This window comes from Oncorhynchus tshawytscha, linkage group LG03 (assembly GCF_018296145.1).
Source record: "Oncorhynchus tshawytscha isolate Ot180627B linkage group LG03, Otsh_v2.0, whole genome shotgun sequence".
NCBI classification, from domain to species: Eukaryota; Metazoa; Chordata; class Actinopteri; order Salmoniformes; family Salmonidae; genus Oncorhynchus; species Oncorhynchus tshawytscha.
The window spans coordinates 50841037-50864319 of NC_056431.1; the positions used below are offsets into that span (position 1 = coordinate 50841037).

Consider the following 23283-nt stretch of genomic DNA (forward strand, 5'->3'; position numbering starts at 1 on the left):
GGTGTCCAGAATGATGGTGTTGATGTAGGCCATGACCAGCCTTTCAAAGCACTTCGTGGCTACTGACGTGAGTGATACGGGGCAGTAATCATTTAGGCAGGTTACCTTAGCTTCCGTTGGGCACAGGGACTATGGTGGTCTGCTTCAAACATGTAGGTTTTACAGACTCGGTCAGGGAGAGGTTGAAAATGTCAGTGAAGACACTTGACAGTTGGTCCGTGCATGCTTTGAGTACACGTCCTGGTAATCCGTCTGGCCCAGCAGCTTTGTGAATGTTGACCTGTTTAAAGGTTTTGTTCACATCGGCTACTGAAAGCATTATCACACAGTCATCCAGAATAGCTTGTGCTCTCGTGCTCACTTCAGTTCACACTTCACACTTCTGGTTGGGATATGTACGTACAGTCACTGTGGGGACGATGTCATCAATGCACTTATTGATGAAGCCGATGACTGAGGTGGTGTATTTCTCAATGACATTGGATGAATCCCGAAACATATTACAGTCTGTGCTAGCAAAGCAGTCCTGTAGTGTAGCATCCATGTCGTCTGACCACTTCCGTATTGAGCGAGTCACTGGTACTTCCTGCTTTAGTTTTTGCTTGTAAGCAGGAATCAGGAGGATAGAATTATGGTCAGATTTGCCAAATGGAGGGCGGGGGAGAGCTTTGTATGCATCTCTGTGTGTGGAGTAAAGGTGGTATAGGATTTTTTTCCCCTGGTTGCACATGTGACATGCTGGTAAAAATTTGGAGAAACTGATTTAAGTTTGCCTGCATTAAAGTCCCCGGCCACTAGGAGCACCGCTTCTGGGTAAGCATTTTCTTCTTTGCTTATGGCCATATAGAGCTGGTTGAGAGCGGTCTTAGTGCCAGCTTCATTTTGTGGTGGTAAATAGACGGCTACGAATAATACAGATGAGAACTCTCTTGGTAGATAGTGTGGTCTACAGCTTATCATAAGGTACTCTACCTCAGGTAAGCAACACCTCGAGACTTCTTTAATATTAGACATCGCTCACCAGCTGTTATTGACAAAAAGACACACACCCCCACCCCTTGTCTTACCAGAGGTAGCGTCTCTGTTCTGTCGGTGCATGGAAAATCCTGCTAGCTCTATATTGTCCGTATCTTCGTTCAGCCACGTCTCTGTGAAACATAAGATGTTACAGTTTTTAATGTCCCGTTGGTAAAATAATCTTAATCGTAGGTCATCGATTGTATTTTCCAATGATTGTACGTTAGCAAGAAGAATCGAAGGCAGTGGAAGTTACTCGCTCGCCTCCGGATTCTCAAAAGGATGCCCGATTTGTGGCCCCTTTTCTGGCGTCTTTTCTTCACGCAAAAGGCGTGGAACTGGGCCTGTTCCAGTGAAAGCAGGATAACCTGCTCGTCGGACTCGTTAAAGGAACAAGTTTTTCCAGTCCACGGTGAGTAATTGCTTTTCTGATGTCCAGAAGTTATTTTTGGTCATAAGAGACAGTAGCAGCAACATTGTGTACACAATAAATAAATAAATAAGTTACACAAAACGCAAAGAAAATGACAAAATAGCACAATTGGTTGGGAGAATGTAAAACGTCAGCCATGTTCTTCGGCGCCATCTTTTGGCATTAATGCGTTTGAGTCAATCAGTTGTGTCATGACAAGGTAGGGGTGGTAAACAGAAGATAGCCCTACCTCTGCAGCAGAGGGTAAATTCATTAGAGTTACCAGCCTCAGAAATTGCAGCCCAAATAAATGCTTCACAGAGTTCAAGTAAGACATCTCAACATCAACTGTTCAGAGGAGACTGCGTGAATCAGGTCTTTATGGTCAAATTGCTGCAATGAAACCTCTACTAAAAGACACCAATAATAAGAAAATAATTACTTGGGCCAATAAGCACGAGCAATGGACATGAGACTGTTGGAAATCTGTCCTTTGGTCTGATGAGTCCAAATTTGAGATTTTTGGTTCCAACCAACGTGTCTTTGTGAGGCGCCAAGTAGGTGAACGGATGATCTCTGCATGCGTGGTTCCCACCGTGAAGCATGGAGGAGGTGTGATGGTGTGGGGGTGCTTTGCTGATGGCAATGTTGGTGATTTATTTACAATTCAAGGCACACTTAACCAGCATGGCTACCACAGCATTCTCCAGTGATACGCCATCCCATCTGGTTTGCGCTTAGTGGGACTATCATTTGTTTTTCCACAGGAAAAACACACCTCAGGTTGTGTAAGGGCTATTTTACCAAGAAGGAGAGTGATGTAGTGCTGTATCAGAAGACCTGGTCTCCACAATCACCTGGCTTCAACCAAATTGAGATGTTTTGGGATGAGCAAAGCTGTCATCAAGGCTAAGGGTGGCTACTTTGAAGAATTTAAAATATAAAATGTATATTTAGATTTGTTGAACACGTTTTGTTTACTACATGATTCCATATGTGTTATTTCATAGTTTTGCTGTCTTCACTGTTCTACAATGTAGAAAATATAAAAAATAAAGAAAAACCCTTGAATGAGTAGGTGTGTCCAAGGAATTTTAATTATAAGGATATAGGAATATATCAATGTAATAAACAAAAGTAACATAATACAATATGTAAATATTTAACATTTGTATAACATTTCTAACATTTTGCTATGTAATTATTAGGCAATTAATATATCCAGCTATTAGATATAGAACATGTTCTATTAGGTTGAATATTCTGTATGTGTTTATTTACTCAGCTCTGCTCTTATTAAATCATCTCATGTACCAAGAAGAGCTCTGCTGTTTCTGGATAGTCCAGTCCCTGTAGAGTCCCATCTGTCATGTGAAACCTGCGTATGTACTAGTGGCTGCATAGCGTCCATAGTGTCACTAGTCCCTCCGCCACTAATCCAGGGCTATTCATGCCCAGTTTTCTCTTAATGGATCGCAATCCTATTATTCTTTCTGGGAAAAACTACTGGGACTGAGCCTGAGGTTGCATTCCAAATGGCACCCTATTCCCTAAATAGTGCACTACTTTTGACCAGACCCCTAGGGCATAGGGTGCCATGTGGGACACAAGCCGAGGGTTTAGTTAAGACGCGTCCTTGGTGCTCCGGTCTAGTCCCCTGGGTTGTGGAAGGACGAGGCATTGGCTGACAAAATACCCACCACCACTGGGACGCCCTGGGTTAAATGTCCCCAGTGGACCAGGGAAACAGAAAGATGGGGGTGTTTGTATTTAGGATGTGTCCCATGTCTGATCAGTCAGTGGGCATCCAGGGCACAGGAGCACAAAATGGCCCCCATAGGCCAGGCAGGCAGGCAGGCAGGTAGGCAGGCAGGCAGAGGGATGGGGGATGTTTGTATTTAGAGTGATTTCCCCTGCTCTGACTGATTTAGGATGGTTTCCCCGCTGGTTGATTAAGGACGGTGTGACCATAACTGATGAGTGGGCATATACCCGGGGCACAGGGGTAAAGGGGAGAGGCTACAGGGCTATTTGTTCCCATTTGTCCCCATGGCAAGGGTGTTTTGTCCCCTCTTCAAACCCAGCAGATCTATTCTCACAGCAATCAGTTATTTTCTGTGCATGTCAAATACTGCTTTCTCAGCCCAAGCATCATTTCAGTTGTGTAGAAAAAATTGAGACCGCAAAATGTATTTAGGGTGACTCACTCTGAAAACTAAAGTCGAAGCAGAAGTACATTAAACATCAGATTTCGCTGTAGGCTTACACTGTGTGTTTGTAGTTTCCAGTGTATTAATGATACTTTACAGTTGTATTTGCTTTAACCCCATAGGTAATGTGTCATGCTGTGGAGCCAGCATCTTTACTTGTGTTTTACCTTTGGTGATTTTGAATGGTTCACCCCATCCCTCATCTGTCATTTGCTGCAAAATTGTCATGTAAAATATTTAAGAGTGCGAGAGACTTACTGACTTACTTATTCCCATATGAACTTTAACAGCATCTAGCGTGAAGCACGAAATGGCTAAATTCTTCAAATGGAACACACATGACCTGTACTTTATGTATTGCGATTCCACAGAATGCAGCACAGCAAATATGTTTATAAAGACTTTAAGTAGTCAAAATCTAACTTAAAAGAAGCATAAACTCTGAAGAAGTAAAAATCCAATACTTCACACTAGTGTGTGTGTTTTGTCTCATCTGCTCAGCTGTGCTGGAGATATAGATAATTTTAGCGAGAACAATGTATAGACACTTTGACCTCTCACAGACTTTTGTGGAAGTAATCTCATTTCCTTTGTGTACATTACTAAGTGTTCACCACCAATGACAGTTCATCTCACACAAGCTTCAGCTTGCATCAGATCCCTTGTGCAAGCCAAGCCAGTCGTCTCCTCCCTCTCAAATACAGCAGCCACGCGACCGTTTCCTGTTTGTTGCATAAAGGCAGAACGGTTCGGGTGACAGCGATGTGAAACTGCCAAGGGCCGTACAGCACGCCTATAGCCCTAGTCAATCAAAACAGGCATGACTACACACACACACACACACACACAGTCACAGTCACAGTCCCCCTATAGCCTAGTCAGTCAAAACAGGCATGACTGCACACACACACAAACACACTGTCACAATTTGACTATAACCTAGTCAGTCAAAACAGGCATCCCTGCATGTTAGGGCTTGTATGGGACAGGAGTGAAATTAGGTACGGGGCCCTTTGAGATGGTCCGATCAGTGCTGTGTGTGTATGTGTTTGTGCGTGTCTCTGTGTGTGTATGTCCCTCACTGGGCTGAGGATGGCTCCAGTGATTCACTATCGCAGACAGACAGGCAGGCTCAGCTCCCTCTGTGTGGATAAACTAGGCAGGATATCTTTAGGTGGTCAGCTGGCAGAGCACAGGCCCTGCACTGTTAATCAGTTCAGGAGCACCTGAGATCTGCTCACACTGACATGGCTGATTAACTGGGGATATGGTTAAGTTAGACAGAGAGTGAGAGGGAGCAAATGAGAGACATTGAGATTGTAGTGGGTAGAAAGTAGAGGAAGAAACCAGACCTGAATAGTTGAAGAATCTATCTAAATTGTATGTAGAAAATCTATTTCCTGGGTGCTTTATGAAGGCATTAATTACCTTTAGCTATCTAAAGTTCCTGAACCATAAGCATATGAGGATGTGTGTATTCTTAACGGGAGGATGAATAAAAATACATCAGTAGAGAGATAAAGTGGAGTCGCAATTCAACGGCTCAGACACGAGACGTATGTGACAATCACGGACTACAAAGGGAAAACCAGCCACCTCGCGAACACCAACGTCTTGCTTCCGGACAAGCTAAACACCTTCTTTGCCCTCTTTGAGGATAACACAGTGCCACCGACCAAGGACTATGGGCTCTCCTTCTCCGTGGCCGACGTGAGAAAGACATTTAAGCGTGTTAACCCTCACAAGGCTGCCGGCCCAGACGGCATCCCTTGCCGCGTTCTCAGAGCATGCGCAGACCAGCTGGCTGGATTTAAACGCGCCCTATCCCAGTCCGCTTTCCCCTTTTCAAGATGTCCACTATTGTTCATGTACTCAAGAAAGCAAACTGAACTAAATGACTTTCGCCTTGTAGCACTCACTTCTGTCACCATGAAGTGCTTTGAAAGGCTAGTTAAGGATCATGTCACATCTAGCTTACTTGACACCCTAGACCCACTTCAATCTGCTTACCGCCCCAAAAGATCCACAGATGATGCAATCACATCGCGCTGCACATTGCCCTATCCCTCTGGACAAGAGGAATACCTATGTAAGAATGCTGTTCATTGACTATAGCTCAGCATTCAACACCATAGCACCCTCCAAGCTCATCATTAAGCTCGGAGCCCTAGTTCTGAATCCCGCCCTGTGCAACTCGGTCCTGGACTTCCTGACGGGCCACCCCCAGGTGGTGAACATCGGAAAAAACATCTCCACTTTGCTGATCCTCAACACAGGGGCCCCACAAAGGTGCTCAGCCACCTCTTGTACTCCCTGTTCACCCATGACGGCGTGGCCACACACGAGTCCAACTCAATCATCAAGCTTGCAGACGACACAACAGCAGTAGGCCTGATTCCCAACAATGACGAGACAGCGAAAATAACCTCTCACTCAATGTCAACAAAACAAAGGAGCTGATCGTGGACTTCAGGAAACAGCAGAGGGAGCGCTCCCCTATCCACATCGACGGGACAGCAGTTGAGAAGGTGGAAAGCTTCAAGTTCCTCAACAGGTGCATCAAAACTGGGACAGAGAGAAGCTGTTTTTCAGTCTATCTCAAGGCCATCAGATTGTTAAATAGCCATCACTAGCCACCTTCCACTGGTTATGCTACCCTGCACCTTAGAGGCTGCTGCCCTATATACATAGACTTGGAATCACTGGTCATAATGGAACATTAGTCACTTTAATAATGTTTACATACTGCTTTACTCATTTCATTTGTATATACTGTATTCTATTCTACTGCATTTTAGTCAATGCCACGCCGACATTGCTCGATCCAGTATTTACATATTTCTTAATTCCATTATTTTACTCTTAGATTTGTGCGTATTGTTAGATACTACTGCACTGTTGGAGCTAGGAACACAAGCATTTTGCTACACCCGCAATAACATCTGCTTTATATCTGTATGTGACCAATAACATTTGATTTGATTTATTTAAAAAATAGGGGCCACAATCAAAATGTACTACAGCCTGTCTTTAGCTGTTCTAGTGCCCTTCTATGACCTAACCAAAACTCTTCAAAACTCGTTAATGCACTTTACCATTCTCCATTTCCTTTGTTCTTTCTTTGCTCAGAAAGTATTAACTGATCTCCCTCTCCCTCTCCCAGACCTGAGCGACCAGTTGCTAGAGGTGGTGGGTCTGGAGGGCGCCATGGAGATGGGGAAGATCTACTCAGGCCTGAAGAGTGCTGGCCGCAGACTGGCCCAATGTGCTAACGTCACCATCAGGTCAGGACCATTTCTGCAACTATCCCCTCTGTCTCTCCATCCATCCCTCCACCCCACTTCCTCCCTTCTTCTCCCCACTTCCATCCCGTTGTGTCTCCGTCACCAAAACCAGAGCTGAGTCCCGCAGACAGAAGTGTCTCCTGCTCCCTTCTCTTCCTCACTTCACACTCTTTAAAACAGAAGTTTCTTCTGAGCCTCTGTGTCCAGTAAACAGAACATTGACCTGCTGACTCACTCATTACAGCCACAGAGAGTCTGGTCATCATGGCCTGACAGATTAGCTTTTTCACACGTCTGAGGGCACTCAGGCCACTTTTGGATATGCCAACCAACCAATCTGTTTTAGAAAAGTGGAATTAGTTCACATGTTGTTGTTGCTCTAGCAGTTCCCGCTCCATTAAACATTCACAGTAAGGCCAGTTAAAGTACAGTTTATAGCGGACTCAATCAAAGCTTTCCCCTCACCTGTTTCAGCCTACCCTTAATATTTTCCGAAAACAGAATTAAAATAACATTCATCAGTCATTCTCCCATACTGAGTTTCCCTAGCTGGTGAGGCATACATGAAAGGCTTAAACTATCTTTGTATGTGTGTGTGTGGGGTGGGGTGGGGTGGGGGGGGGGTCTGTGAGTTTGTTTAGAGTGGGGGCCTGTCTGGGAAAAGGACTCGTGGGAACAAAGACAGCAGTGTTTGACTCTGGTCCTGGGATGGTATGGACAGTATGAATTTGAAAATCAAGCCTCAGAGGTGCATGTGATCTGACTCTGACCCCCTATCTCTCTACTCACAGGACATCCCGGCTGCTGCCCATGCAGATTGATGGGGAGCCTTGGATGCAGCCCCCATGCACGGTCAGAGACTCACCACACACACTAACACACACCCTAAACCCACGCTACACCTCCACCTGCCTCCCTTCCTGCTCCCTATGCCTTTTCAATTTCCTTCTCTCCTTCTCTCTTCCCTCCATCCCTCTCCATCACACTCCCCACCTTCACTGTGACAGCTGTGTTAATTGAAACAGTGTTTTGTCACAGCGGACCACTGACTGGTTATGTCATTAGAGGAGGAGGAAATGCTCGCTGGAATCCATTCACACATCACGTAGCAACAGCAAAATGCCCTCTGCTATATATAGAGCAATTCAATTTAAATAGTGTTGAGAAAAGAAGTGTGTCACCCTAAACCTCAGCGCCCCATCCTCCTTTATGCAGTTGAACCTGCAGGGATGTCAGGCTGAGCTGAGGCACAGTGTTCGATGTTCTGTACTTTGTTGGTTATTTGGATTTCAAGGTCAGATAGTTGCTCTGAAAAGTGAATCTTCTATCTGTGGGTTAGCATGAAAAGATGGCTATTTCTTTAGCAGGAAATGATGGTAAAATAACATAACATTATATGTTAAGGATTTAGAAGTAGAAAAGAAGTACCAGACTTATGGACACTTTCTAGTCAAATGTCCTCTTGTCCCTCCTATGGATGAAGGCACATTGGTTTCTGAAGCAAACTTCCATTGTCCTACAAGAGTTGCTGAATATCGTTTCATCTTGTCCCTCCTCCCCTTACAGATCAAGATCACACATAAGAACCAGGTTCCCATGCTACTGGGCCCTCCTCAGAAGACCCCCTTCTTGTTCTTCAAGAGACGCAACAGAAGTCGGGACTATGAGTGAGGAGGACACTTCAAACTCCCCCCTCTTCACAAACACATTCACCAACCCCTCGGGACAACTCAATAGGTCCCACAGACCAAGGCATTGCCCCTTGGACCTACAGTACCACTTCAGAATGAACTGACTTCCTCTCAGTGTAATGACCACTTCCTGTGTATCCATGTTCTAGCTTCTAGAACTTCCTGTGAACTCTGAACTCTGACCCTGCCACTGGCACACTAGCTCAGTCAACCTCAGCCCCAGACTCAGCTTCAGCCCCAGACCCATCAGTAATGCCACACTGCCTTGGCAAAACACAGTGCCAGCAGCATATAGGTTCATCTAGGATACTGCTTTGGTTCTCAAATGGAGGGATAGAGAGATGGAGTAATAAGGAAACACAAAGAGAGAGAGAGACAAAGAGAGAAGCAGCGGAAGGGGAATGGGAAGAGAAGAGTAGAAGAAAAGAAAGAGTGCAAAAGAGTGAGAGCAAGGGATGGGATGATTGACATACAGCAGATGAAAGTAGTATGGCTGTGTTGTGTGCGTGCGTGTGTGTGCGTGCGTGTGTGTGCGTGCGTGTGTGTGTGTGCGTGTGTGCGTGTGTGTGTATGTGCGTGTGTGCGTATGTGCGTGTGTGTGTGTGTGTGTGTGTGTGTGTGTGTGTGTGTGTGTGTGTGTGTGCGTATGTGCGTGCGTGTGTGCAAGTTCTCTTCTCTCTTTGAGGAGCCTGTTGAATAATGGATCAGAGCTTGTAGAGTATTCACTCCAGTGTCTCTCCATGGCACAGAACACTGCACTGCCTGAGAGATGAAACGGAAAGAGATCATCTATTATTGACTGCTTCGTTTACGCTTGACGGTGGCAGCAGGGCAAAACACACAGTAACAATGGCCTGGGAAGCATGGGAAACTCAAACTAACATGCAGGGATTTTTGCCCTCCAGCATATTTGCTCACAACAACCATCTTTAGCCTAGTTTTGTAGAATATCAATAGCTGATCTGGTGTCAGGTCAAACAGATGGCAAGGACTGGAGGTTTGTCTGTTTATCTTCATGTGGCTTATTCACATTCTGTAGACAGGTCACCCACCATCTTAGTAAGTGTATAAACCCCTCTGAGACTCAGTCACACAGGTTCTCAACTTAGACTGGTTTTATTGTTCTCCTCCAAATGGCAAGGCCATTGGTCCTTCGAGACAGATCAGTGGAACAGAGCCCAGTGTACAGGGAGACCAAAAGAGTTTGGAGAGAGACGTGGACCTTACTTATATGTATCACTGTAGCGACGTGAGATGAGAGCGGAGTCCCATGTCCCCCTCAGAAGTGCCGAGTAGGATCAGCTATAGGTTTAAGAAAGAAACCCAGTGTAGAGAAGACCAAAGGAGTTTGGGGTGAGGAGTGAGGAGTGGACTAGATATATATCACTAGAGAATGTGAGATAAGTCTGTTGCCCAATCAGAAGAGCCCAGTAGGACCTCTGTAAGAGCAGAGTTCAGTGTAGAGGGAGAGGAGACTGAAGGAGGGTAGGTCCTTACTCTAATGTTACATGTATCACCGTAGAGATGAGAGAAGCCCCGATCAGAAGTGCCCACTAGGATAGCTTTAGGTTGAATAAGCAGTAGTACCTGCTGCCTAGTAGGATATCTATAGGTTGAATCAACAAGCCTCATCCATAGGTTGAATCAACAAGCCTCATCCAGCTACAGATGTCCCAGAAGCCTTTTAGAGATTGAAATGGATTCAGCTAGCTAGTGCTGGTATATAACAGCCTGCCCTGACTGCCTCAGGCCTTAGGGGTCTGATTTACCATAGCGTGGACAGGAACTAAATTTAACCTGCTATTTCGGGAGGATCTATCCTGTGAAACACTATTCCTAATTACAGTGTAAAAACATTAGCTCGCAATGTGAAGTGTCCAAGAGTGCAAAACTAGGAGGCCAGGGATGAGGGCTCGCTGGCTGTAAAATGGTGGGTGTTATTCAAATCATGTTTGTTGCTGGATGGCACCATTGAAGCAACAGGAAGATATGTTATCAATTGAAATGGGCTGAACTGAAAATCACACATAGGAGTCAAACCTAACGGCAAAAGCTGAACTGGCAAGACACCCGTGTGGCAGAATGTGGTATCCATCTAATAAGATATACCACTACCCGTATGAATGTGGTATCCATCTACTAAGATATACTGTACCACTACCCGTATGAAAATATTACTGTCCCAACTATAGTGGCCAACTATATATGTGCAGATACAGTATTTGTATATTCTGGAAGATGTGTATTACACATACATTTTATTTTATTGAACCTTTATTTAACTAGGCAAGTCAGTTAAGAACACATTCTTATTTACAATGACGGCCTAGGAACAGTGGGTTAACTGCCTTGTTCAGGGGCAGAATGACAGATTTATTTTTTGTGTTTTTAATAATATATTATAATATATTATTAGTGTAGAGCTTTGAGGCATCCCACTGGGCAAACACTGATTGAATCAATGTTGTTTCCATATCTGTTCCACGTTGAACCAACGTAGAATAGACATCGAATTGACATCTGTGCCCAGTGGGATAGTTTAGAAGAGTACATACAGATCAGTGTTCTTCAGTGGGTCACTTGAATAACTGTCTGGGGCTGGTTCACAACACATTCCCTTTGGTGTCGAGCACCCTCATACCCTAGGATGTAGGGGTTAGGGTGCAGGGCCCAGGGGGGTGAGGGCAGTGAGCCTCCATGGTACACTGAGTGTTTGTCCCAAATGGCACCCTATTCACTTTTGGTGCCATTAGGACTCACCAGAGCACCACTCATGGGGCGAGGCTTTGATGTCTTCGCCCCGAGTTCCCTTTAAAACCACACTGAGCCGAGACTCTCGTGTCCAGGCCCCACTAAACAGAGACACATGTCCAATGACCATGGGGTAGAGGTAAAACAGTGGTTTAGTCCCAAGGCACCCTAATCCTAAATAGTTTACTGCTTTTGACCAAAATCCTATCAAAAGTAGTGCACTATATAGGGAATAGGGTGCCATTTGGGAGACAGCCTTTATCTCTGTGGACCACAGGGTCTGTCTGACCCTGCAACACCTCTAACCAGTACGTATGGGAAACATTTCAATGACCACATCACCTCTACAATCCTAACATAGCATCATTGGTCGACGGTCATTGGACACATTTTTGTGTGTAATCCTTACGGAGCCTGGATCGAGGCGACTCAGTAAAAAGTGTGCATGTTTACAGTTTACTTTTCATTAATGGGAAAAGGATGATTTTAAATTGAAACCGTTTTAATTATGTGTAAATAGATACTTGATTATATATTTTATCTCACCACCGCATGCCTGCTGAAACAAAGGAGACAGAAAGAAATGTCTGTCTGCTTGAGGAGAGACCACGCTGATTGTTGCAACCCTCTCCCTCAAGCTAGGACCTGTCCTGCTGTCGGGTGATATTAGCTATTCAACCCCCTCAACCAATCCTTTGCTCAAAAACCCATGATCTTGTGTATTTACTTTGTCTTTCCCTGTTGGTAGCTAGCATAGCATGTTGATACTTCTGTGCAAGAAAAGGACAGTGATGGCTTGTCTTGGTCAAATAGAGAGACTTTCCAGGAGAAATGTACACCATTGCCAAGCGGCCATTTTGTGTTTCATCATCAGGATATGGAAGAGAGACACCGACACGACAACACAACCACAGAACTTAATCCTATCAGATGCTATATCAATCTTCAATGTTTGTGTCATTCACCAGTTACCACTCATCTCCAATTCCGGTCATCAGAAATGACCAATAGCCTTAACCAACAAACAAACAAAAGGAGCGGCTTTCTCTTGCTTTCTCTGCCTGGACACAACAGCACAATTGCAATACAAGCCACCGACTTAGAAGGAGTAAAAAAATATATAGAAACAAGTCCAAGAATGATGGTGACAATCTCCTCTTACTCTGTGTTGCAATAACTCACTGCCATCACCAACTACCCGCCTGGTCTGTACCATCACTGCCTATGGTGTTGGTCCACTTCCACTTCCAACTACATCCACTTCTAAGAGGATTTGGTTTAGCCCAGGTTGTCAACGACGTCTGTAGAATGTGGCCTCTCATCATTTTAAAAAGTAGGAGGGCCGGTGTGAAAACATCTGTTTTCTTGTTGACAGAGTGTCCCTTGGCGGGTCCTGGAAAAGGCTGCCGTTTGGGACGACACCAGTAAGTTGTCCACCGTGATGCAGCAGGGATTTCTATGTACTGCACCACATCCACTGTTATAAACATAGCCATAGTGTGTGGCCGTGGCCACTGTCTTTGTTGATGTACATGATGGGAGGTGACTTGTTGAAACCACGCTGCCTCTGAGGTAACCTAATGTAGGAGGTGTAAAAGATCCCCTACATACTGGTCTTGACAAGAAGAAGAAAAAACTGTCAGGGGAGGTTCTCTTCTGCACTGTTCAACCAATCCAGTAAATGTGGAGGAGGAGTTAAGATGGAGTGTCACCTTGCTAATGTCCAAAAGCAGAAATCGAGTCACAGGTTGTCTTTTAATTTCCACTGAAAACCGGAACATCCGGTTGTTGGGAACTCGGCAGAGGCTACCTCTTAGGTGACCTAGAGGAGGGAGTTTGAGTGGTGGTTAAAGGGGGTGTTTGTGGTGGTGTTTGTGGTATATCAAATAAACCAATTATGATGATAGTGTACACAGTCTATTACAATTAGGATTGTGTAGTTAATATCTAATATCTCTAATATCTACATTCTTCCACTGAATTGAGACAACCGGGCACAAAAAAGTCTCCCATATCCACGCAAGCATACCATTTAGAATATGGCCAATACGTTGCTGCATTTTAAGTGGTATTTCAGTTGGGATTAATGGAATGGAGCCAAAGACAGTCTTCGTCACCATCCTCCCCATGTGTAACTATTATCCCCTTGTCTCCACTGTCGCTCCCGCTTCCGGCCTTGTTTTATTTCCACCGTCAGAGACTCACATAGGCAGTGAGGTTTATCGTACTGTCACTGTCGTTGGTGCAATCCTATTCTTAGGCATGGGCAGATTAACTAACAGTATTGAGTGACACTAGTGGCCAGGACACATGCAGTAGATCCATGCATACAGTCCATTTCATTCCTGAGTGTGATGTTCTACATGTATGCATAAACTCATAGGCCTGTTGTGTTTACCATAGAAATATCATTAATAGAAAGGGCTTAGAACATTTGACAATAGCAATTTGACTGGTAAATTCATGGGTACACTCAAAATGGCTACCAATCCTCCCATTATTGCATAATTGACTTGAATGGGGAGGCCCGTTCTACTTATTCTAGTTCTGTGGTGTTTACCCCCTCAGGGTCAGTGTGGTATGTAGCAATCCATACGCCTGTAGCACCCAATGAGGATCAAGGGCAGACAGTGACAGTAACCCCCCCCACCCACTCCCTCTCTGTGATTGGACAAAAAGAGGACTGTGAATCAATATTCTCATCTTGTGCCCTAGCTGTGTCTACTGTCTGTCATTCTTCCTCGCCGGTATGTTTGTTAGCTGTATGTTGGCATCCTCCATTTTGATGGACAAAAGATTTATCAAATAAACAGAGGTTGAATATGCTATGTACTCTGTTGGGTTTTGTTTTGGTGATATGGTCCAATGAGATGTTTGTTTTATTCTCTACAACATTTCCACACACACGTACACACGCACACACACACACACACCTGGCTCTGTCTTCTACTTAAATGTATTGGATTTAAATGTAATCAGATATTGTAGAGCTGTTATGTTGACGATAAGGACTACTTAGTGTGGCAGGAGAAATGCTAAGGTTTCAACGCAGGGCACTCATCATGACATGATCACAGAGACAAATATTCTGGATCCTTATTGCGAACAGAGGTGCACAAATTAATGTCAAACTGTTACAACTTGCTTTTGTTTTAGACTGAAGCAGAGATACTGCTAAAATGACTATCTATATTGATATATCTATACTGAATCAGTGAAATGCACACTAAGGAACACACCCATATCACTGTCAAACAGAGTGAAGAGACAATGGGAGCGTTTGACTTTGCAGCCAACTTTAAAGGTGAGTCGAGATTGACTGATCTACAAATCACCTTGCATCATAAATAACTACTCAATAACTATCTTATTTGTAGATCAGTCAGTCACAATTTACCTGTGATACATCACCGTTTTGATGCTCTCGAACACGGCCAATGACTAATGTGATTAAATGACCAAACTGCAGAAGACCCATATCCCCCACCACACCCATGACACACTGCTCCTTCACCCACCCCCTCTAGCCATGCTCCTTCCCCTCTCAAGACCTCGGGCCCATGCGCACACACACACAGGTTGTTCTCGTCCCAGCCCACCATAAAATGTAGCATTGTTTTTCCTATGACTGAGGGGATTGTTTCCAACTTTGATGATTTTAAAGCAAATAAGCCTAGAACCAAGCTTAACAAAATGTTTACTTCCCCTTACAGCCTTTGCAGGAGTTATGAAGCCTAAATGTGTACTCTTAACCTCTTAAGTTACCCCATACTGTGCCCTCACATCAATTTAATATCTAAAATGCAGCCATTTGAAATGACAACCCCAAACTATCTAATGAATATAACTTAAAGAATGCTGGGCTATTTGGAGTGCTAAGTGGAGAGCTCTTTCCTCTCGCCTCCTTTATCAAGGTCTTCTAACTGTGAGGAGTGTATGCATTAACATATGGAGAGCTCTCTCCTCTCACCTCCTTTATCAAGGTCTTCTAACTGTGAGGAGTGTATGCATTAACATATGGAGAGCTCTCTCCTCTCACCTCCTTTATCAAGGTCTTCTAACTGTGAGGAGTGTATGCATTAACATATGGAGAGCTCTCTCCTCTCGCCTCCTTCATCAAGGTCTTCTAACTGTGAGGAGTGTATGCATTAACATATGGAGAGCTCTCTCCTCTCGCCTCCTTCATCAAGGTCTTCTAAATATGAGGAGTGTATGCATTAACATGGAGAGCTCTCTCCTCTCGCCTCCTTCATCAAGGTCTTCTAAATATGAGGAGTGTATGCATTAACATATGGAGAGCTCTCTCCTCTCGCCTCCTTCATCAAGGTCTAACTGTGAGGAGTGTATGCATTAACATATGGAGAGCTCTCTCCTCTCGCCTCCTTTACCAAGGTCTTCTAACTGTGAGGAGTGTATGCATTAACATATGGAGAGCTCTCTCCTCTCGCCTCCTTCATCAAGGTCTTCTAACTGTGAGGAGTGTATGCATTAACATATGGAGAGCTCTCTCCTCTCACCTCCTTTATCAAGGTCTTCTAACTGTGAGGAGTGTATGCATTAACATATGGAGAGCTCTCTCCTCTCGCCTCCTTCATCAAGGTCTTCTAACTGTGAGGAGTGTATGCATTAACATATGGAGAGCTCTCTCCTCTCGCCTCCTTCATCAAGGTCTTCTAACTGTGAGGAGTGTATGCATTAACATATGGAGAGCTCTCTCCTCTCACCTCCTTTACCAAGGTCTTCTAACTGTGAGGAGTGTATGCATTAACATATGGAGAGCTCTCTCCTCTCACCTCCTTTACCAAGGTCTTCTAACTGTGAGGAGTGTATGCATTAACATATGGAGAGCTCTCTCCTCTCACCTCCTTTACCAAGGTCTTCTAACTGTGAGGAGTGTATGCATTAATATATGGAGAGCTCTCTCCTCTCACCTCCTTTATCAAGGTCTTCTAACTGTGAGGAGTGTATGCATTAACATATGGAGAGCTCTCTCCTCTCGCCGGTGTGTAATTGTTTAATTACTCTTCTCCAGCAGAGACACAGAGACAGGAGTTTGAGCAGAAAACGAGAGCAAAGAGAGAAGATCTCTCTCTGGTTAAGTCCCAAAGGGCACCCTATTCCTTATATAAGGGCCCTGGTTAAAAGTAGTACACTACATAGGGAATAGAGTGCCATTTGAAATGCATAATGTACTTATACAACTGTAAGTCCCACAGAGACAGAGGAGCCTTTGGCTGGGAGTCTTCTCTTCGCCACACAAGCTGCGATAATAAGGCAGGAATTATCTCTGTCAAGCGTCCCAAAGGGCACCCTATACCCTTTAGTGCACTATAGGTCTCTGGGTCATGGGCCCTGGTCAAAGGTAGTTCACTACATCGCAAATAGGGTACCATTTGGGACGCAGACGTTATGAAGCTATTAATAGCAAGGCAAGACAAGTCACATCTTGTCTGGCGTCGCGGAGAGCATCATTGGACCTCAACACTGATTTTTTTAGTTTTTTATTATCTTGGAAATAGCACATTGACAATCAGACATTCCCTTTGGTATAACTGCCATGAAGACTCAATTATTAAGATTTGAGAGTGATCCACTTACTTAATACTACAGTACAATGATCCGGCTGTGAGGGGACCTAGTTAGCTGAAGTGAGGAATGAGAGATGGGCCTAACAGGGGACCCTGAAGGAAAGGCTGAAGGGACCCTGAAGGAAAGACAGATTTGATAAGGCTTTAATGAAGGCTATTGCGCAAGAGCAGCTTCCATACTTTCAATACTGTATGTTTTCAATACTGTATGTTTTCAATACTGTATGTTTTCAATACTGTATGTTATGAATGTTACTGTACTATACCTATATTTTGTCCCATTGTGGGCTAGAAGAGGTCCTAATAAACAATCAATTAAACACACACCTCCCTGGTATACCAGCAGGAGTTACTGGGACATCACTTTGGGAAGAAGAAGAGCTGGATTAGCTTACATAGCATAAGGAGCAGAGATCTGTGTCACACTGACCCAGTACCTGCTGGCACAAATAAGGTTGGGGCGGGAATAATGCTGCTCACTGTAGGCCTCCTCAAGATGGATGCTCTCGGACACAGAGGTCCTTCAGGAGAGGTTTGTACTTGTACACACGCAGCAGTCTTTGGCTGCTTTTACACAGTCAACCCAGTTATTTTTCAGAGCTGATCTGATTGGACAAATGGACAATTAGTGAAATAAAATAGAAAAATTGGTCTACTTGTGTAAACACAGCCAATTTGGCATGTGTCACTGTGTGTCGCATTTATTTAAGGAAAGAATTAGAATACAAATACATTATGCTCGCTCTCGAACAATGCCCCCTGCTAGCTCCCACACACACACACACACACACACCTCCCACCACATCCGCCCCAACAGAGAGCGACATACAGGCCAATAATAAAAAGACCCTCTACTGTAAGTCAACCTCTACTCCCCAAATCAAAAAAATCAAATCAAATTTTATTTGTCACATACACATGGTTAGCAGATGTTAATGCGAGTGTAGCGAAATGCTTGTGCTTCTAGTTCCGACAATGCAGTAATAACGAGCAAGTAATCTAACTAACAATTCCAAAAAAAACTACTGTCATACACAGTGTAAGGGGATAAAGAATATGTACATAAGGATATATGAATGAGTGATGGTACAGAGCAGCATAGGCAAGATACAGTAGATGATATCGAGTACAGTATATACATATGAGATAAGTATGTAAACCAAGTGGCATAGTTAAAGTGGCTAGTGATACATGTATTACATAAGGATGCAGTCGATGATATAGAGTACAGTATCAACGTATGCATATGAGATGAACAATGTAGGGTAAGTAACATTATATAAGGTAGCATTGTTTAAAGTGGCTAGTGATATATTTACATCATTTCCCATCAATTCCCATGATTAAAGTGGCTGGAGTAGAGTCAGTGTCATTGACAGTGTGTTGGCAGTAGCCACTCAATGTTAGTGGTGGCTGTTTAACAGTCTGATGGCCTTGAGATAGAAGCTGTTTTTCAGTCTCTCGGTCCCAGCTTTGATGCACCTGTACTGACCTCGCCTTCTGGATGGCAGCGGGGTGAACAGGCAGTGGCTCGGGTGGTTGATGTCCTTGATGATCTTTATGGCCTTCCTGTAGCATCGGGTGGTGTAGGTGTCCTGGAGGGCAGGTAGTTTGCCCCCGGTGATGCGTTGTGCAGACCTCACTACCCTCTGGAGAGCCTTACGGTTGAGGGCGGTGCAGTTGCCATACCAGGCGGTGATACAGCCCGCCAGGATGCTCTCGATTGTGCATCTGTAGAAGTTTGTGAGTGCTTTTGGTGACAAGCCGAATTTCTTCAGCCTCCTGAGGTTGAAGAGGCGCTGCTGCGCCTTCCTCACGATGCTGTCTGTGTGAGTGGACCAATTCAGTTTGTCTGTGATGTGTATGCCGAGGAACTTAAAACTTGCTACCCTCTCCACTACTGTTCCATCGATGTGGATGGGGGTGTTCCCTCTGCTGTTTCCTGAAGTCCACAATCATCTCCTTAGTTTTGTTGATGTTGAGTGTGAGGTTATTTTCCTGACACCACACTCCGAGGGCCCTCACCTCCTCCCTGTAGGCCGTCTCGTCGTTGTTGGTGATCAAGCCTACCACTGTTGTGTCGTCCGCAAACTTGATGATTGAGTTGGAGGCGTGCATGGCCACGCAGTCGTGGGTGAACAGGGAGTACAGGAGAGGGCTCAGAACGCACCCTTGTGGGGCCCCAGTGTTGAGGATCAGCGGGGAGGAGATGTTGTTGCCTACCCTCACCACCTGGGGGCGGCCCGTCAGGAAGTCCAGTACCCAGTTGCACAGGGCGGGGTCGAGACCCAGGGTCTCGAGCTTGATGACGAGCTTGGAGGGTACTATGGTGTTGAATGCCGAGCTGTAGTCGATGAACAGCATTCTCACATAGGTATTCCTCTTGTCCAGATGGGTTAGGGCAGTGTGCAGTGTGGTTGAGATTGCATCGTCTGTGGACCTATTTGGGCGGTAAGCAAATTGGAGTGGGTCAAGGGTGTCAGGTAGGGTGGCCCCAGACCTTAGGGCCAGGCAACAAAGACTCCACTATACATACAGTATATTTATCTATTCATACTATTCATGTCCATCCTCCAATCTTATAATTTTATTTGTATTTTTATTTCACCTTTATTTAACCAGGTAGGCTAGTTGAGAACAAGTTATCATTTACATCTGCGACCTGGCCAAGATAAAGCATAGCAGTGTGAACAGACAACAACACAGAGTTACACATGGAGTAAACAATAAACAAGTCAATAACACAGTAGAAAAAATAATAATAATACAAATGTTTTAAAAAATAAAGAAAAAAAGAGTCTATACATTGTGTGCAAAAGGCATGAGGAGGTAGGCGAATAATTACAATTTAGCAGATTAACACTGGAGTGATAAATGATCAGATGGTCATGTGCAGGTAGAGATACTGGTGTGCAAAAGAGCAGAAAAGTAAATAAATAAAAACAGTATGGGGATGAGGTAGGTAAATTGTGTGGGCTATTTACCGATGGACTATGTACAGTTGCAGCAATCGGTTAGCTGCTCAGATAGCAGATGTTTAAAGTTGGTGAGAGAGATAAAAGTCTCCAACTTCAACGATTTTTGCAATTCGTTCCAGTCACAGGCAGCAGAGAACTGGAAGGAAAGGCGGCCAAATGAGGTGTTGGCTTTAGGGATGATCAGTGAGATACATCTGCTGTGCTACATCCCAGCTATTGGCTTTTAGGGATTCTGTTTTACATACATCACAGCTATTGGCTTTTAGGGATTCTGTTTTACAGAACAGCTGTTGGATATTCCCCATATCAAATCAAATCAAATCAAATTTTATTTGTCACATACACATGGTTAGCAGATGTTAATGCGAGTGTAGCGAAATGCTTGTGCTTCTAGTTCCGACAATGCAGTAATAACGAACAAGTAATCTAACTAACAATTCCAAAAAAACTACTGTCTTATACACAGTGTAAGGGGATAAAGAATATGTACATAAGGATATATGAATGAGTGATGGTACAGAGCAGCATAGGCAAGATACAGTAGATGATATCGAGTACAGTATATACATATGAGATGAGTATGTAAACCAAGTGGCATAGTTAAAGTGGCTAGTGATACATGTATTACATAAGGATGCAGTCGATGATATAGAGTACAGTATCTACGTATGCATATGAGATGAATAATGTAGGGTAAGTAACATTATATAAGGTAGCATTGTTTAAAGTGGCTAGTGATATATTTACATCATTTCCCATCAATTCCCATTATTAAAGTGGCTGGAGTAGAGTCAGTGTCATTGACAGTGTGTTGGCAGTAGCCACTCAATGTTAGTGGTGGCTGTTTAACAGTCTGATGGCCTTGAGATAGAAGCTGTTTTTCAGTCTCTCGGTCCCAGCTTTGATGCACCTGTACTGACCTCGCCTTCTGGATGACAGCGGGGTGAACAGGCAGTGGCTCGGGTGGTTGATGTCCTTGATGATCTTTATGGCCTTCCTGTAGCATCGGGTGGTGTAGGTGTCCTGGAGGGCAGGTAGTTTGCCCCCGGTGATGCGTTGTGCAGACCTCACTACCCTCTGGAGAGCCTTACGGTTGAGGGCGGTGCAGTTGCCATACCAGGCGGTGATACAGCCCGCCAGGATGCTCTCGATTGTGCATCTGTAGAAGTTTGTGAGTGCTTTTGGTGACAAGCCGAAATTCTTCAGCCTCCTGAGGTTGAAGAGGCGCTGCTGCGCCTTCCTCACGATGCTGTCTGTGTGAGTGGACCAATTCAGTTTGTCTGTGATGTGTATGCCGAGGAACTTAAAACTTGCTACCCTCTCCACTACTGTTCCATCGATGTGGATGGGGGGGGGGTGTTCCCTCTGCTGTTTCCTGAAGTCCACAATCATCTCCTTAGTTTTGTTGACGTTGAGTGTGAGGTTATTTTCCTGGCACCACACTCCGAGGGCCCTCACCTCCTCCCTGTAGGCCGTCTCGTCGTTGTTGGTAATCAAGCCTACCACTGTTGTGTCGTCCGCAAACTTGATGATTGTGTTGGAGGCGTGCGTGGCCACGCAGTCGTGGGTGAACAGGGAGTACAGCGTTGGCGTCATTGGCGTTTTTAAGAGAGGGTTTAGGTTTATATACAGATGATAATGATGATGAGAATGGTTTACTATTTACTATTTTTCTTGTGACCAACCTTTGATTCTTTCTTTTTTTTCTGTGTTGGGTTCAGATCACAAACAGGCAATAATATTCAAAAAATACATAGATAAAGAATTTAAAACAGTAAAAAAATGTAAACATGGATACAGGATAAAACACCAAACAAACCAAAAATAAATATGTTAACGAAATAAGAAGTCAATAATTGTCCCGTCCGTCCCATCCCCTCTACCTCCCCCTTCTCAGTAGGTGCAACCCATTCCCACTCAAGTGGTGAAGGTAAGAAACAACACCTCCACTTCGCTGATCCTCAACACAGGGGCCCCACAAGGGTGCGTGCTCAGCCCCCTCCTGTACTCCCTGTTCACCCATGACTGCGTGGCCACGCACGCCTCCAACTCAATCATCAAGACGACACAACAGCAGTAGGCCTGATTGCCAATAATGACGAGACAGCCTACAGGGAGGAGGTGAGGGCCCTGGGAGAGTGGTGCCAGGAAAATAACCTCTCACTCAATGTCAACAAAACAAAGGAACTGATCGTGGACTTCAGGAAAAAGCAGAGGGAGAACGCCCCTATCCACATCGACGGGACCGCAGTAGAGAAGGTGGAAAACTTCAAGTTCCTCAGCGTACACATCACTGACAATCTGAAATGGTCCACCCACCCAGACAGTGTGGTGAAGAAGGCACAACAGCACCTCTTCAACCTCAGGAGGCTGAAGAAATTTGTCTTGGCCCTAAAACCCTCACAAACTTTTACAGGTGCACAATTGAGAGCATCCTGTCAGGCTGTATCACCACCTGGTACAGCAACTACACCGCCCGCAACCGCAGGGCTCTCCAGAGGGTGATGCGTTCTGCCCAACGCATCAACGGGGGCAAACTACCTGCTCTCCAGGACACCTACAGCACCCAAAATCACAGGAAGGTCAAAAAGATCATCAAGGACATCAACCGCCCGAGCCACGGCCTGTTCACCCCGCTATCATCCAGAAGGCGAAGTCAGTACAGGTGCATCAAAGCTCGGACCGAGAGACTGAAAAACAGCTTCTATCTTAAAGCCATCAGACTGGTAAATAGCCATCACTAGCCGGCTTCCACCCGGTTACGCAACCCTGCACCTTAGAGGCTGCTGCCCTATATACATAGACTTGAAATCACTGGCCACTTTAATAATGGAACCCTAGTCACTTTAATAATGTTTACATACTGCTTTACTCATCACATATGTATTTTTTGTCTTGTATTCTACTGTATTTTAGTCAATGCCACTCTGACATTGCTCCATCTAATAATTATATATTTCTTAATTCCATTATTTTACTTTCAGATGTGTGTATTGTTGTGAATCATTTTTAGATACTACTGCACTGTTAGATACTACTGCACTGTTGGAGCTAGGAACACAAGCATTTCACTACACCCGCAATAACATCTGCTAAATATGTGTATGTGACCAAAACATTTTATATATTTTTTATTATTTAGCTATCCCTCAGCGGTTTTAACTGAAAAACAATGAATGAAACCCAGCCATTCACAAATATAGGACGGACCTGCGCTACGATTGGTCCTTGAGCACTTCATGTATAATTAATGAGTTTAAGATACCCATTGGTTACTTGCTTGAAGGACAATGCCAATGAGCCAATACGCGTGTGCCTCTCTGTATAGCCTACTCGAGCCCCAGGGAAAACT

The 23283-nt window shown here is 44.5% G+C and overlaps 1 protein-coding gene across 1 annotated transcript in view; it reads left to right on the forward strand.

The window, feature by feature from the left end:
- The window catches only part of LOC112224251 (diacylglycerol kinase gamma), a 165948-nt gene extending 151758 nt beyond the window's left edge, over window positions 1-14190 (forward strand). Inside the window, exons 23-25 of the mRNA XM_042319263.1 lie at window positions 6803-6923; window positions 7715-7775; window positions 8490-14190. Coding sequence (XP_042175197.1) covers window positions 6803-6923; window positions 7715-7775; window positions 8490-8594 — 287 coding nt within the window. The 3' untranslated portion in view covers window positions 8595-14190. The remainder of the gene's footprint in view (window positions 1-6802; window positions 6924-7714; window positions 7776-8489) is intronic.
- The last annotated feature ends 9093 nt before the right edge of the window (window positions 14191-23283 follow it).